Raw genomic sequence first — 15,532 nt, forward strand, 5'->3', positions numbered from 1 at the left:
AATGGAACTGCTGCAAAGTTTTAAGAAGTTGTATCCGAAATAGCTGGGTTGTTTATCAAGGAGAATTCTAAAATCCTGTTTTCCTCTTACCCTTCACAAAACAAAACTACTAGCCTAGGAAAACCAGAAGTAAATCAATGAGTAGTGGAAGCTATTATGGAAACCATGCCATCTCCTGAGGTGAATTACTCTAAACTTAATGAGCCATTCTTGGCAGTACAAATTCTTACGGCTAAATGTCACCTAAAGCCAAGGAAAATAAATGTTTTACCTGATTTTGGACTCTGGGGTTTTATACTCTGGAAGAAAAAAAAAAAAGAACAACATGTACACAAATCTGTAAACTCTAGGCAATAAATAGCATTAAAAAATATATTTCATATACCAATAGAATTATGTTTTCCCTATTTTTCCTAATTTATAAATATGCTGAATGAATTGTGAAAAATCATCTATTCTTCCAGTGGTTTTTTTAGATGTCATGAATATTGATTCTAAGTTGATCCTTTCTATACTTATTTGCTCCTACTGAGAACATTTCCCTGAAAATTTAAGGTTAGGTTGTTGCAATTGAAATGACTTCATGATGCTGGAATAGAGTGATTGTTCTTTGCCCTAGGACTTGTTAAGATAAAGACCATTAGCAGGAACAGTAATAGTTACTGCTGCTGCTGCTGGTAAGTCATTTCAATCGTGTCCGACTCTGTGTGACCCCATAGACGGCAGCCCACCAGGCTCCCCCGTCCCTGGGATTCTCCAGGCAAGAACACTGCAGTGGGTTGCCATTTCCTTCTCCAATGCATGAAAGTGAAAAGTGAAAGTGAAGTCGCTCAGTCGTGTCCGACTCTTCTCGACCCCATGGACTGCAGCCCACCAGGCTCCTCTCTGTCCATGGGATTTTCCAGGCAAGAGTACTGGAGTGGGATGCCATCGCCTTCTCCGAACAGTAACAGTTACTAGTACATTAAAAGTGTAATTTAAAAGGTGGAGAATATTTTTACCACCACTGCGACTGTAGACATGTTTAAATGTTTTCGATAATTACTCTTCTGATCTCTGAAAGGTTAAGATAGTTGGTTCCTCATAGAATTGTACACAAATGCATAACAGATTGTTGAAAGTGTAGGTTTTTCTTCTAGAGGCAGAGAGCATAATTCCAGAAGGTTTATATTAAATAATATAGACATCTGTTATTTTTCAAAAACTGCTCTCTATAATATGGTATCAGAGCTAACAAGAAACTGCCTACCAGATGACTACTATGAACAAGCAATCTACTTATGAAACAATTATTTTTGCCTTGATTGTGCTTTATGAATAAGGTCAAATGTTTACTCTTTCACTAAATCTTCCTTGATCACTTCCAACCTGAAGGGATCTCGCACTCTTTCAAAGCTTAAGAGCTTTCATATGGCATTGATTATATTTGTCTTGTTATTATAATAAATACAGACAAAAATAGACTTTGTATACACATGCTATATCTTTACCGCTAAACTTCAAATTTCTTAAAGACAATAACTGTATATTATACATATCTTTTTATTCCCTACATTCTCTACCACATTGTTTTATAAAAAGTATTCGCTCAACATTTACTAAGTGATAGATGTTAAAAATATATGAAGAATAGACCACAGTCTGTTGAATCTTAGTGAGTAGAGTCAGAAAAAATAGTTAATTGACCTTGCTTGGTCTAAATCTTACCAAATCATCAGATTTCTTTGATTCAGATGTTCCACTACATTCTAGTGATGTTCCACTACATTCTAGTGATGTTCCAATTTTTACCTTCACAGGTGAAGATGAAGATTTGGGAACACCCTGTGGGAGTTCTCCTGTAACATAAATAAATAAATATGATTCAATTCTTAGGAGTATTGTAATTTTAAAGGGCAAGTGTTACTCAGCAATGGCACCCAGAATACTGAAAGGACCTGAGAAATAATCTAGTTAATCCACACTTTACTTTACACTTACTGAACTGTACTCACCGGCTTCCTCTACTACAATAAAAGATTCAGGTGTCCGTTCAGGAAGTGGAGGAGGGATTTCATCATCTATCTGTGGAGAAGTTGCTATCAAAAATAAAATCACAATTTTTAATTAGAAAAATTCAAAGATTTTTAAAAGATATTTAAGCTGGTATCTGTTCACTCAAAAATCCAAAGAAAATTCTTATATTCTAATCTTGATACAAATTATGTCAAATTATATCACTAAGATGTATAAGCTGGTATCTGTTAACTCATGGAAAAAGCAACATAAATTCTCTCATCCTAAGTTGTAAACCCAGGGGTTTTTTTAATTCTTCAAAATTTACTTCTTTTAAAAGCCCAAGGATATTTTAATTAAGTTGCTGAGTATCAGTTAACTAAAATTTTAATATTAATTTAGGAAGCTTTGAATTGTTTTCTGCATAACGTTTGCCCTTTGTTTTACATAGAATATGCAATACAGCATCATGAAGCGCCTTAACATGCCAGATTCAATTACAGAGGAGGTAAAATCATAAAGATTTAGTATTTCTTCATTTTTATAGAATTAAGAATATTGACATTTACCTTTTTACAAAACAATGGTATAACAAGGTTTTCTGTTAGTATATGTCTATAGATGTATTCAGAATTTTTATAGAATCTGCTGTTACAAGAAATTGCCACCAGATGGCACACATGTCAGTGTTGCTACACTCCTTGAAAAAGATTTGGTTTCCAAAGTTGGCACTCAGACAAGTTTAAGGTATTGTGGATATCTAGGAAAATAAAATTTCTTTAAATCATAAAACAAGATCAAAGTATATAACCTTTCCTTCTAATCAAAGAAGGAACTAGATACAGATGAAATATTTTTATAACAAAGCTATGCATCTGTGTATCTTTTGAGGAACTCTGTACAGTAAATGTCATGGGTGGGTGCTCTGTCGCTCAGTCATGTCCTACTCTTTGTGACCCCAGGGACTGTAGCCTGCCCAGCTCCTCTATCCATGGGATTTTTCAAGCAAGATACTGGAGCGAGTTGCTATTTCCTCCGCCAGGTGATCTTCCTGACCCAGGATTGAACCCATGTCTACTGCATTAGCCGGAGGATTCTTTACAAATGATGTCATAGAGAAAAAGTTTTCTCTATTTCCTACTTAGGTAGAATGTTCTATATAAATTTCTGATTATATACCTAAAAGAGTTAAATTTGTTGTTTTTGCTTTCCTTCATCTTCTTCCACGTCAAACTATTACAATTATCTAATAGAATATTTACTTCTACTTTCAAACCAAATGGCAACCCACTCCAGTGTCTGGAGAATCCCAGGGACGGGGGAGCCTGGTGTGCTGCCGTCTATTACAATTATCTAATAGAATATTTAGAATATTCTAAATATTCTAGAATATTTAGACCCCGTCTATGGGGTCGCACAGAGTCGGACACGACTGAAATGACTTAGCAGCAGTGGCAGCAGCAATAATATAAAACATTTTTTTTGCCTAAGAGCTTTCCAGGTGGTGATAGTGATAAAGAACCCACCTGCCAATGCAGGAGACAAGAGAGACAGGTTCAATCCCTGGGTTGGGAAGATCCCCTGGAGGAGGGCATGGCAACCCACTCTAGTATTCTTACCTGGAAAATCCCATGGACAGAGAAGTCTGGAGGGCTACAGTCCATAGAGTTGCGAAGAATCAGATATGACTAAGCAACTTAGCACACAATTTTTGCATAATAACAATTTTTGCATAATATGCAAAAATACAGAATTGTAAAGGAGATAAAGTATGAAATTAAAGATTTATATAAGATTAAAATCTCACACAGACTACTGAACACATATCCTCATCTATAAAATTATTATAAAAGGACAGAAAGTGAAAGTGTTAGTCACTCAGTCATGTCTGACTCTTTGCAACCCCATGGACTATAGCCTGCCAGAATCCTCTGTTCTTGGAATTCTCCAGGCAAGAATACTGGAGTGAGTAGCCATTCTCTTCTCCAGGGGATCTTCCTGACCGAGGGACTGAACCGAGTTCTCCTGTATTGCAGGCAGATTCTTTACTGAACCACCAAGGAAGCCCCTATTAAAGGACAAGAGGAAATCAAATCCTTCTCTTCCAACTCCTGCAGGAAGAGAATTCAATTCTTAGCAATCTGTTCAATTTAGTATAGCCACATGGTTCTCCAACAAAAATTCTGAGTGACCATGTGGTACTGTTGATCGAATCTTTTCTGATGTTCTTTTGCAAGTTGTTGCTGCATGCTAAGGATAAACTGTGGACTTTTGATAGACACATTGAGGAATGAGGATTACTGCCTTTAGAAGCACGCCTGCTGGCATAGGTCCTGTACTAGATCTGACTGCCTCTACTGTTGCTTGTTTCATGGAATTTTTCTTTCTTTCTTTCTGTCTTTTTTTTTTTTTTTTTTTTTTTGAGAAGGAGGAGGAAAAAGAGGCAAGCAGAGAATGAAGCATGATAAGGGGGAAGGTGAGATGAAACCAAATCTTACAGAAACAAAGTATCTAAAATGCCATATTAACTTTTAAAAATAACTTACCTACTGCTGCTGTCTCTTGGTTCAGTGGTGGGGGAAAATTGATCAGGGCAGTCAGTGTTAAAGAATCATGTGAACTGTAATGAGGAAAGAGGGTTGTAGAGGATTTTGACAGGGAAGAACAAGGTAAAACACTTCCATCTTGCTTCTGAGGTAAATCAAAAGACATCTTAGAATGAGCACTACTTGGAGACAATGATGAAAAATAAGGATCTTCTACTAAAGACATATAAGAATGCTCATTAAAAGCACCAGAGACATGCTGCTTTGCATTAGCAGCATTGCACGTTTGATGCTTAGAGTCATGTGATGGTGAAAAATTAAGTTCTGCTGAAGAAACATGCATCACTTTTTGAGCCTGATCAACACAACAGTTGTGTGGTTGAGATTCCAAATAAAAATTTCCCTTTATGTCCAGCTCTTTGCTGTCTCTCTGTTGCATCAGTTCAAAGGGAGTTGATTTGGTCCGCAGTATTGGCACCTTTAAATTAGAATATCTTCCTGCTGCATTTACAGGTTTAGATTTAGGATATGCTCCAAACAAAATGGAACTCAAGTCCAAACTCTGATGCTTCTGAAGAGGCTCCCCAGCTATTGGGAATACCTTTGTCTCCCATTTCATGGTTGTGTCAGCATTTTTGTTACAACCACAGTTCAGTTCCAAAAACTCTAAAGAACTGCTCTGTTTAGCAGGGTGCATGTCTAACCCTTCCTTTTCATTTATTTCAGAAGTCCTGAGGTCAAAGGAAGAAGTTTCTGCACTTTTCACCCTTATCCTTCCTTTGCTCTGTTGGTTCATCACTTTTGCTTCTTTTATGTTGCTGAAACAGAAAGAAAGGGATGATGATACCATATTCCAAAAAGGCCTCTTCCCATATCCTCTTCTCAGCATCATGATGAGATATAAACATGAGATATTCCTCCCAGACACAATTAGACAACATTGTATGTGTAAAACCATACTTACCTTTTTGGTAAATTAGGAGAATAAGATTTTGCTTTTATGTTGGGATTTTGCTCAAAAACTGAGTCCTTTGCTTGAATCTTCAAGAGAAGTGAGAGATTGATTTTTAGTGAAGCAATGGTCATGATAGATTTTAACATTCATAAAATGGAAAAGTTATTTCTCAGAAAATATAAAAATTTAAAATAATTCATGAAAGAATCATATGAGTTTCCAAAATATTGAATGCAGCAAGAACTTGTTCGCATACTGAGATCAAAAGGATCAAAATAAAAGATTAAATAGTGTTATGGAGATTAAGAAGGATTTGCTTAGCATCATCTTTCATATGTGAAAGTTTTAAAATGTTGTTTACTTAAAATACAACTTTATTCTCAAAAACATTGTACTTTCAGAAATTTCATCATCTCAGCTTTTTATGTTATGTCCTCATGCTTGCTCCATCTTTTTCTTCCTTACTGTGCTCCAGCTATACCAGTTTTCTTGCCATTCCTTAAGTATACCAAATTCATTTCCAATTCAAAGCTTTTACTATTCTTTCTGATTGAAATACCCTTGCTCAATACATTTTGCATGGTTGGTTCTTTCTAAAGTGATTATTCTCTGCTTAAATGTCACCTACGTAAGGAAACCTTCCCTGACCACTCAACCTAAAATCACACTCCCACCCACCTGCGCAAACACTCTCAATCTTTATTTTCTTCATAGCAATTATCACATTACGAAATTTGTTACTGTGACTCATGGAATCCAAGCTACCAGCAATTGTAAAAAATATCCTGCCTTTGGAGCTATTTAAATTTGTTTTCTAAAACGTCAGCAGTGATAAGATTCCACTTGTAATGGGTTTAATTGTGACTCTCAAAAAGATATGTTGAAATCTAATCCCTGAAATCTGTGAATGTGACTTTATTTTGAAATAGGATTTTTGCAAATGTAATCTAAGATGAGATCATATTGGATTATAGTGGGCCTTAATACAATGACTTGTGTCCTTGTAAAAAGAGAAAGCACAGGGAGAATATGGTGCAATGATGGAGACAGAGGCTGGGGCGATATATCTGCAAGCCAAAGAACACCAAGGATTTCTGGAAACACCAAAAAATAGGAATAGGCAAGGAAAATTCTTCCCCTAGAGCTCTGAGAGACCATAGCCTGGATGACACCTTGGTTTTAGACTTTGTGACTCCAGAACTGTGAGTTTTAAGCCCCCCTTGGTTTACAGTACTTGTTACAGTAAGCCTAGTAAACTGATACAGATAATTTAATACTCCACTTTTAATAATGAATAGAACAATCAGAAGATCAACAAAGAAATAGAGGACATACTTGGATAATCACATAAACCGATATGAACTAACAAATACTTATAGAACACTCTACCCAGCAACACAGACATTTTTCTCAAACATTTATGGAATGTTCTCTAGGACAGACCATATATTAGGCCGCAAAACAAGCTTTAATAAATTTTAAAAAATAGAAGTCATACAGAGTATCTTTTTCAATTAGAATGGATTGAGACTAGAAATGAATAACAGGAAAAACTGGAAAATTCACACATATGTATAAATTAAACTATGTTAAACAACTAGCAGGTCAAAGGAGAAATCACAATAGAAATGAGAGAATACTTAGAAATAAATGAAAATACATCATACCAAAATATACGGGATACAGTGAAAGCAGTTCTTAGAGGTAAAAAAGATTACAACAGAGATAAATGAAATAGAGACTAAGAAAACAATGGAGAAAATCAACAAAACCAAAATTTGATCCTTTGAAAAGATCAGTAAAAATTCACAAACCTTTAACAAGATGGACAAAGGTAAAAAGAGAAGACTAAACTTGCTAAAATCTCAAATTACAGAAATAAAAGTAGGGACATTATGCCCAACTTCATAGAAATAAAAAATATACATAATAGGAACAATTGTATGCCAACAAATTGTATAACCTGGATTAAGTGGACAAATTCCTGAAATACTTGATCAACCAAAACTTACTCAGAAAGAAATGCAAAATCTGAATAGACCTACAACTGGTGAGTAGACTGAATCAGTAATCAAATATTTTCCCAACAAAGAAAAGTCCAGGATCAGCTTCACTGGTGAATTCTACCAAACATTTAAGGAAGAATAAACACCTGCACAAACTCTTCCTAAAAATTGACTGACAGTGCTAAGTTGATGACCCTATAAGAACAGTAAATGCCTGTTACCAAAACTAGACAAAGATGCTACAAGCAAAAGAAAGCCTCAGACCAATATTCTTCATGAATATTGATGCAAAGTCCTCAATAAAATACTAGCAAACTGAATTCAGTGTAGGAAAAGAATTATACCCCTTGACCAACTGGGATTTAAGACTTAAGAAATCAATGTAACATATCATAAGAGAATTAAAGGGAAGAAATCCACATGATCATATCAATTGATGCAGAAATTTTTGACAAATTCTTGATAGAAATACTCTAATAAACTGGGAATTTAAGGGAACTTCGTCAATATGATAAAGGCCATATATGAAAAACCTACAGCTAATATCATACTCAATGGTGAAAGATTAAAAGCTTTCTCCCAAGATCAGGCACATGACAAGGATGCCAATTTTTACCACTTTTAGTCAACATAATATGGAGGGTCTAGCAAGAGCAATTAGGTGCACACATACACACAAAAAAGCTATCAAAATGGAAAAGAAGTAAGCAAAGTTATCTTCATTTGCAGATGACATGATTTTATATGTGGAAGGATTACACACACACACACACACACACACACACACACAATTGCAAGACCTAATAAACCAATTCAGAAAAGTTGCAGAATATACAGTCAACACCACAAAAACCAGTTGCATTACTATAAAGTAACAATAAACAATCTGAAAAGAAAATTAGAAAAGCAATTAGCATCAAAAATATACATACTAAAGAATAAATTTAACCAAAGAAATGAAAGACATGCTGAAAACTACAAAGCATTGCTGACAAAACAAAGGGGAGACAATCTATGTTCATGAAGTGGATGATATTATTATTGTTACAATACCATTACCCAAAGTAATCTACAGATTCAGCGCAATCCCTATCAAAATGATGCCTTTGCAGAAATAGAAAACCTCATCTTAAAATTCATGCAGAATCTCAAGGGACTCTGGCTAGCTAAGACAATCTTGAAAAAGAAGAGCAAAGATGAAGGACTTAAACTTCCTGTTATCAAGAGGTACTACAAACAGTAATAAAACAATAAAGTTTTAATAAAACTTATGTAATAAGTTTTACAATATGTAAAACTTACCAATGAAACAATATGGTACTGACATTGAACAGCCATACAGATTAATGGAATAAAATAGAGAGCCTAACAGTAAACTCTGGAGAAGGCAGTGGCACCCCACTCCAGTACTCTTGCCTGGAAAATCCCATGGATGGAGGAGCCTGGTAGGTTGCAGTCCATGGTGTCGCAAGGAGTCGGACACGACTGAGCGACTTCACTTTCACTTTTCACTTTCATGCATTGGAGAAGGAAATGGCAACCCACTGCAGTGTTCTTGCCTGGAGAATCCCAGGGACGGGGGAGCCTGGTGGGCTTCTGTCTCTGGGGTCTCACAGAGTCAGACACGACTGAAGCGACTCAGCAGCAGCAGCAGCAGCACAGTAAACTCACAGAAAGAGCAATTGATTGTTTAAAATATTTATTTGGCTATGTTGGGTCTTATTTGTGACATGCAGGATCTTTGGTGTCTGTTGAAGTATGTGGGATCTAATTCCCTGACCAGGGATTGAACCTGGGTTCTCTGCATCAAGAATGTGGAGTCTTAGCCACTGGACCACCAGGGAAATCAATGAGCAATTGATTTTTGATGAGGTTGCCTAGAGCATTCAATGGAGAAGAGACAGCCTTTTCAACAAATGATGCTGGGAAAACTGGGCATCTACATGCAAAAAAATGTTGGATTCTTGCAGTATATACAAAGATTAACTCAAAATGGATCAAATACCTAAACATAAGAGCTAAAACTAAAACTCTTAGAAGAAAACAGAAAGCGTCATGGCATTGGGTCTGGCAATGATTTCATATCTATGACACCAAAGGCACTATCAACAAAACAAAAAGGAGACAAATTGGATTTTATGAAAATTAAAAAGTTATATGCATCAAAGGGCAAAATCAACAGAGTAAAAGGGCAACACATATATCTGATAAGGATTAATATCCAGAATATTTAGAGAACTTTTTTAAAATATAAATTTATTTATTTTAATTGGAGGTTAATTACTTTACAATATTGTATAGGTTTTGCCATACATCAACATGAATCCGCCACAGGTATACACGTGTTCCCCATCCTGAACCCCCCTCTCTCCTCCCTCCCCATAGAGAACCTCTAAGACTCAAAAACGACCAACTCAAAAATGGGAAAAAGACACAAAAACAGACATATGGACAATAGAAAAGAATAGAGAGCCCAGAAATAAACCCACACACCTACAGTCAATTAATTTTCAACAAAAGAGGCAAGAATATACAATGGAGAAAAACAGTCTCTTCAGCAAGTCATGGAAAAGTTGGACAGCTGAATGTAAAACAATGAAATTAGAACACACCCTCATATCATACACAAAAATAAACTCAAATGGCTTAAAGACTTTAAGATACGATACCATAAAAATCCTAGAAGAGAATTCTCTAACATAAATTGTACCAATGTTTTCTTAGGTCAGTCTCCCAAGGCAATAGAATAAAAGCTAATATAAACAAACGGAACCCAATCAAACTAACAAGCTTTTGCACAGCAAAGGAAACCATAAACAAAAAGACAACCTAGGGACTAGGAAAAAATATTTGCAAATGATACAACCAACAAGGGATTAATTTCCAAAATACACAAAGCAGCTCATACAACTCAATGACAAAAAAACCCAAACAATCTAATCGAAAAAATGGGCAGAAAACCTAAATACACATTTCTCCAAAGATACACAGGTGGCCAAAACGCATATGAAAAAATGCTCATCATTGCTAATTATTAGAGAAATGCAAATCAAAACTATGAGGTACTACCTCACACCAGTCTGAATGACCATTAAGTCTACAAATAAATACTGGATAGGGTAGGGAGAAAAGGGAGCCCTCTTACACTGTTGGTGGGAATGTAAATTGGTGCAGTCACAATGGAAAACAGTATGGAGGATCCTCAAAAAACTAAAGTCATAAAATCCAGCAATCCCACTCCTGGGCATATATCCAGACAAAACTATAATTCAAACGCTTTTTTTTTTTAAAAAAAAAAGAAAGTTGTTTTCAACAAATAAAGAAGAAAATATGCATGCACCCTTATGTTCATAGCAGCACAATTTATAATAGCTAAGATATGGAAGCTATTTAAATGTCCATCAACAGATGAATAGATAAAGAAGATGTGAGATATATATATATATATTTATATTTTAATACATATGTGCGTGCGTGTGTGTGTGTGTGTATATATATGTTAGTTGTTTAGTTGTTAAGTTGTGTTCAACTCTTTGCAACCCCATAGACTAGAGCCTGCCAGGCTCCTCTGTCGCGATCCCTGGGTCAGGAAGACTCCCTGGATAAGGAAATGGCAACCGACTCCAGTATTCTTGCCTGGGAAATCCCATGGGCATAGGAGCCTGGCAGGCTACAGTCCATGGGGTCACAAAAGAATTGGACACAACTTAGTGACTAAACAACAACGATAACAATTTTTTATTATATGGATTTAAGGTGCTATAAACTTTGCTCTCAGCACTCCTGGAGCTCTGTGTGACAAATCTCAATATATGGTATTTTCGTATTTTTATTCGGTTCAATGTGTTTTTCAGAAATTTCTCTTTAAACTTCTTTTTTTGAGTCAATGGATTTTTTCAAAGTCTTATGTGGTTTCCAAGTACTTGGTTCTTTTCTTGTTATTTTTCTGTTATCAACTTTGATTTTCATTCCATAGAACTCAGAGAATACATTCTATATGATATCAATTCTTTATATGTTTGAGATTGTTTAATGGCCCAGGATGTGATCCACCTTGGTATATGTTCAATCAGGACTTGAAAAAAGTGTATATTCTTGTGTTGTTAGGTGGAGACTCCTCTAAATATCAATTTGATCCTGTTAGTTGGTGGTGGTGGTGGTGTTAAGTTCTCACATATTCTTGCACAGTTCTTGCTGAGTTCTATAAATTTTGAGAGAGGGGTATTGAAGTCTCCAAATATAACTGTGGATTTTTCTATTGCTCCTTTTAATCCTATCAGTTTTTGCTTCACATATCTTGCAGGTCTGGTCCATACACACTTAGGATTGTTAAATACATCTTATTGGTGGATTGACCCTTTTATCATTATACACTATCCCTTCCTTTTTGTGGGATAATAACTCTTTATTCTGAGGTCTCTCTGTTATTAATATAGTTACTCCTGCTTTCCCTTTATTCATGTTTACACGATATATATTTTTCTAATCCTTTATTTTAAACCAACCTATATATTTGAAATGTAGTTCTTACAAACAGCATATAGTTGGGTCATGTTTTCAATACACTCTGCCAATCTGTCTGTTAATTGGTATATTTGTATTACTTACTTTCAGTGTAATTATTAATGTGGTAGAGCTTAAGTCTCCAACTTTATCTATTGTTTTCTGTTTGTTCTCCATTTCTCATTTCTTTTTCCTGCCTTTTTCTCTTTCCTGCATATTTAGAATTTCATTTTGATTTACCTATAATGTTTTTTAAAATATATCTTTGTACAGAGGAGTGGCTCTAGTAATTACACCATATATTCATGACTTATCAAAGTCTGTAAGTGTTACTGTTTTACTAATTCAATACAGAAGCCTTACCTCCCCTTACGTGTCTAACCCTTCCTTTTTTGTAATGCAATTGTCTTAAATATTTCTTCTAATACATTTAGAACCATATCAGTGTTATAATTTTCGCTTCAATCATTAAATGATTTAGAAAAATCAAGAGAAAAAAGAAAACCTATTATATTTAACCATGTTGCTTACCATATTATTTTTCCTTTCCTTTCTATTTAGAAAAATTCCTTTGCCATTTTTTTAGGGTAGGTCTATCTACTGGCAACAAATCCCCTTAGGTTTTCTTCACCTGAGACTGTCTTGATTTCCCCTTCATTCTTGAAGGATATTTTTTACTGGATGTAGATGTTGACAAGCTTTTTTCCTTCAGTGCTTGTAAAATACTGTGCCAGTTCCTTCTGACCCCCATGTTTTCTGATGACGTATTAATTTTCATTCTAATTGTTTCTCCCCTTCAGTTAATATCATTTTTCTTTGGCTGCTTCCTAGAATTTTTGTATTTAGTTTTCTGAAGTTTACTTATGATGAGAATTTCAGTACTTTTTTAGACTTCCCTTTTTTCTCCTTTCCTCCTTGGACATCAATGACATTAATGCTAGGGGTTTTGTTATTGTCACTTAGTTTCCTAAAGCTCTATATTTTATTTTTATTTTATTTTTTAGTCTACTTTATTTCTATTGCTCAAATTGGGCAGTTTCTATTGTTTTGTCTTTCAATTCATTGATTCTTTCCTTGTGTCCTGCACTGTGTTGTTAAATCCACCTACTGAGCTGTTTTGTTTCCATTACCATTATTTTTCAACTGTAAAATTCCTTTTCGGTTCTTCTTTACATCTTCTCTTTCTTTGCAAGGTCTTTATATTTCTTTGCTGAGACTTTTTATTTTTTCATTTGTTTTAACCATGCCTGTAATTGCTCACTGAAGCATTTTAATCATGGCTGCTTTAGAATCTTTGTCAGATAATCCTTACATCTCTGTCATCTTAGTGTTGTCATCTGTTGATTGTCTTTTACTCATTTGGTTTGAGATCCTCCTGGTTCTTGGTATGACAAATGATTTTTCACATGAAGTCTAGATGTTTTTGTATTGTTATATTATTCTCTTTTAACTGGGTAGCTTTTAAAACCCCATTCTGACAGGGGAAAGAAGAAGGGTGGGGGCGCTACCTCATTACTGCCTTGCCATTGCCAAGTGGATTCAATCCCCACCAGTTTTCTCACAGTCTCTGTTAACACCTGAAGGAAGACACCACGGGAGAGGCTCTCCAGGTGGTCTCTAGTGACACCATGGTCTGGGTGGTCTCATTACTGCTGGATGATGTTGAAAGTCCTGAGTCTCCACTAGGCCTCTTCTGACACCCCATCAGTGGAGAGATGTTGGGGAACCAGGTTACTGCCAGGTAGAAACTCAGGCTCCCCACCTGGTTTCCACTGACACTGCAGGGAAACCTCATTTCAGGCCAGTGGAAATAAAATTCCTAGCTCTTTACTTGACTTTTTCTTGTTTTAAATGATTGTAAATTTTTCTTTGTTAGAATGATCACAAGAATGACACAGAACACTGGCCTTCTGATAGAGAGAGTATTTATAGCTGACCTGTTGTCCTTCTCTGTATTACCATTTTTGTGAGGATAGAAATCTAGGCTCTCCACTTCTTTGTTGGCATAGGTGGGGTTGGGAGCCATTTTTTTCTTTGATGTTGACTGAAGTAAAATACTTAGTATCTTAAAGTTTTCTGGTTTGCTCGACTGCCCCTTTCCTGGTTCTTTGAGAGCAGGATTCTGTTGGGTTTTTGTTGTCTGCACTGTTGGCACTTCCAATTTGTTGGTTTCTTCAGTTCCAAATCTGTGATATATGAAGAAAAAGAAAACTCAAGGAACTCACCTTTATGTCATTCCTTGGGTCCCAGTGTTCCTAGATGGTCTGTCTTCTCTCCATCTTTCAGAGTCTTCTTATATTTATTTTATATGTATGTTGTCCAGGGTTTCTAGTTATATTTAGTGGAAAGAATAGGGGAAAGTATATCTACTTGATATTTCCAGAAACAAAAGTCCTCCTTGGCTGATGTTAATCAATTCCTTCTGTGGGAGGTTGAACCATATTCCTATGTTCCTATTTATTGACTAAGGGCACACTCCAAACAACTCAACTGTCTGGAGCTATGGGCTATATCTGAGTACTGACATTTGTTAGAGCCTAAAATATTGAACCACATACTCCAACAGCATGTTAGGAGAATAGTCTTTGTTCAAGAAGGTTTTATTCGAAGAGCAAGGATATGACTGTATCATCATGTCAAAGGAGAAAATCCATGTGATCATTCTATAAATGCAAAGATGTACAGTTGATAGATTTCAACATTCTTTCTGAAAAAAAATTCTTAATAAAATAGAAGTCAGTTAATACTTCCTTTAAACAATTAAAAGATATATCTCAGACTTCCCTGGAGGTCCAGAAGAATTTGCCCGCCAATGCAGGAAACACAGGTTCAATCCGTGGTCTGGAACAATCTCACATGCCATGGGGCAACTGAGCCCTCGCGCCACAACTACTGAGCCGGTACTCTAAAGCCCGCAAGCTGCAACTATGAAGCCCATGCACCTAGAGCCCACGCTCCGCAACAAGGGAAGCCAGCACAGTGAGAAGCTTGCACACCGCAACAGAGAGTGGCCCCCACTTGCCACAACTAGAGAAAGCCCTCACACAGCAATGAAGACCCAGCACAGCCAAAAAAGATAATAAAATAAACAAAATACCTCCAATCAAACCAACACCACAGTTAGTAGTAAAACGTGAGAATCTCTTCCATTAAAATTAGGTCATACAATCACTTCTGTTATTTAAGCTTGTTTTGAGAGTACTAGCCAATGAAGTAGGCATGAACAGGATATAAGTAACAATGTCTGGCAACTATATTCTCGTTTTCATCTCCTTCTCCTACACTTTTTCTTCAGAGCTGACATTCACTATAGGATAGCATAGTTCATTCTCTAGCCTCAACAGTTTTTTGATTTTTTTTTTTCACTCCAAATGCTTATTCATTCAAGTGATAGGAGTTGTGAGAGTCACATCTTATATACTTTGTATTCCTAATACTGTGAAAACAATAGGTACTCAGTGAATATTTTCAGATGCATAATACAAAATGTAGTGTTAAAATTTTAATTAATTTGTATATATTACATA

At 35.8% G+C, this 15,532-nt stretch overlaps 1 protein-coding gene and 1 pseudogene across 1 annotated transcript in view; one reads left to right on the forward strand and one right to left on the reverse strand.

Annotated features, from left to right (window-relative positions):
* Window positions 1-15,532, forward strand: part of LOC132659461 (large ribosomal subunit protein uL1-like) — a 74,093-nt pseudogene that overhangs the window by 14,150 nt on the left and 44,411 nt on the right.
* Window positions 1-15,532, reverse strand: part of PTPN22 (protein tyrosine phosphatase non-receptor type 22) — a 58,060-nt gene that overhangs the window by 13,522 nt on the left and 29,006 nt on the right. The window contains exons 12-16 of the mRNA XM_012178891.4: window positions 5,506-5,582; window positions 4,542-5,359; window positions 1,995-2,078; window positions 1,708-1,838; window positions 272-299 (exon numbers count right to left, since the gene is read on the reverse strand). Of these exons, the coding sequence (XP_012034281.3) occupies window positions 272-299; window positions 1,708-1,838; window positions 1,995-2,078; window positions 4,542-5,359; window positions 5,506-5,582 (1,138 nt within the window). The remainder of the gene's footprint in view (window positions 1-271; window positions 300-1,707; window positions 1,839-1,994; window positions 2,079-4,541; window positions 5,360-5,505; window positions 5,583-15,532) is intronic.

This window comes from Ovis aries, chromosome 1 (assembly GCF_016772045.2).
Source record: "Ovis aries strain OAR_USU_Benz2616 breed Rambouillet chromosome 1, ARS-UI_Ramb_v3.0, whole genome shotgun sequence".
Taxonomy (NCBI): domain Eukaryota; kingdom Metazoa; phylum Chordata; class Mammalia; order Artiodactyla; family Bovidae; genus Ovis; species Ovis aries.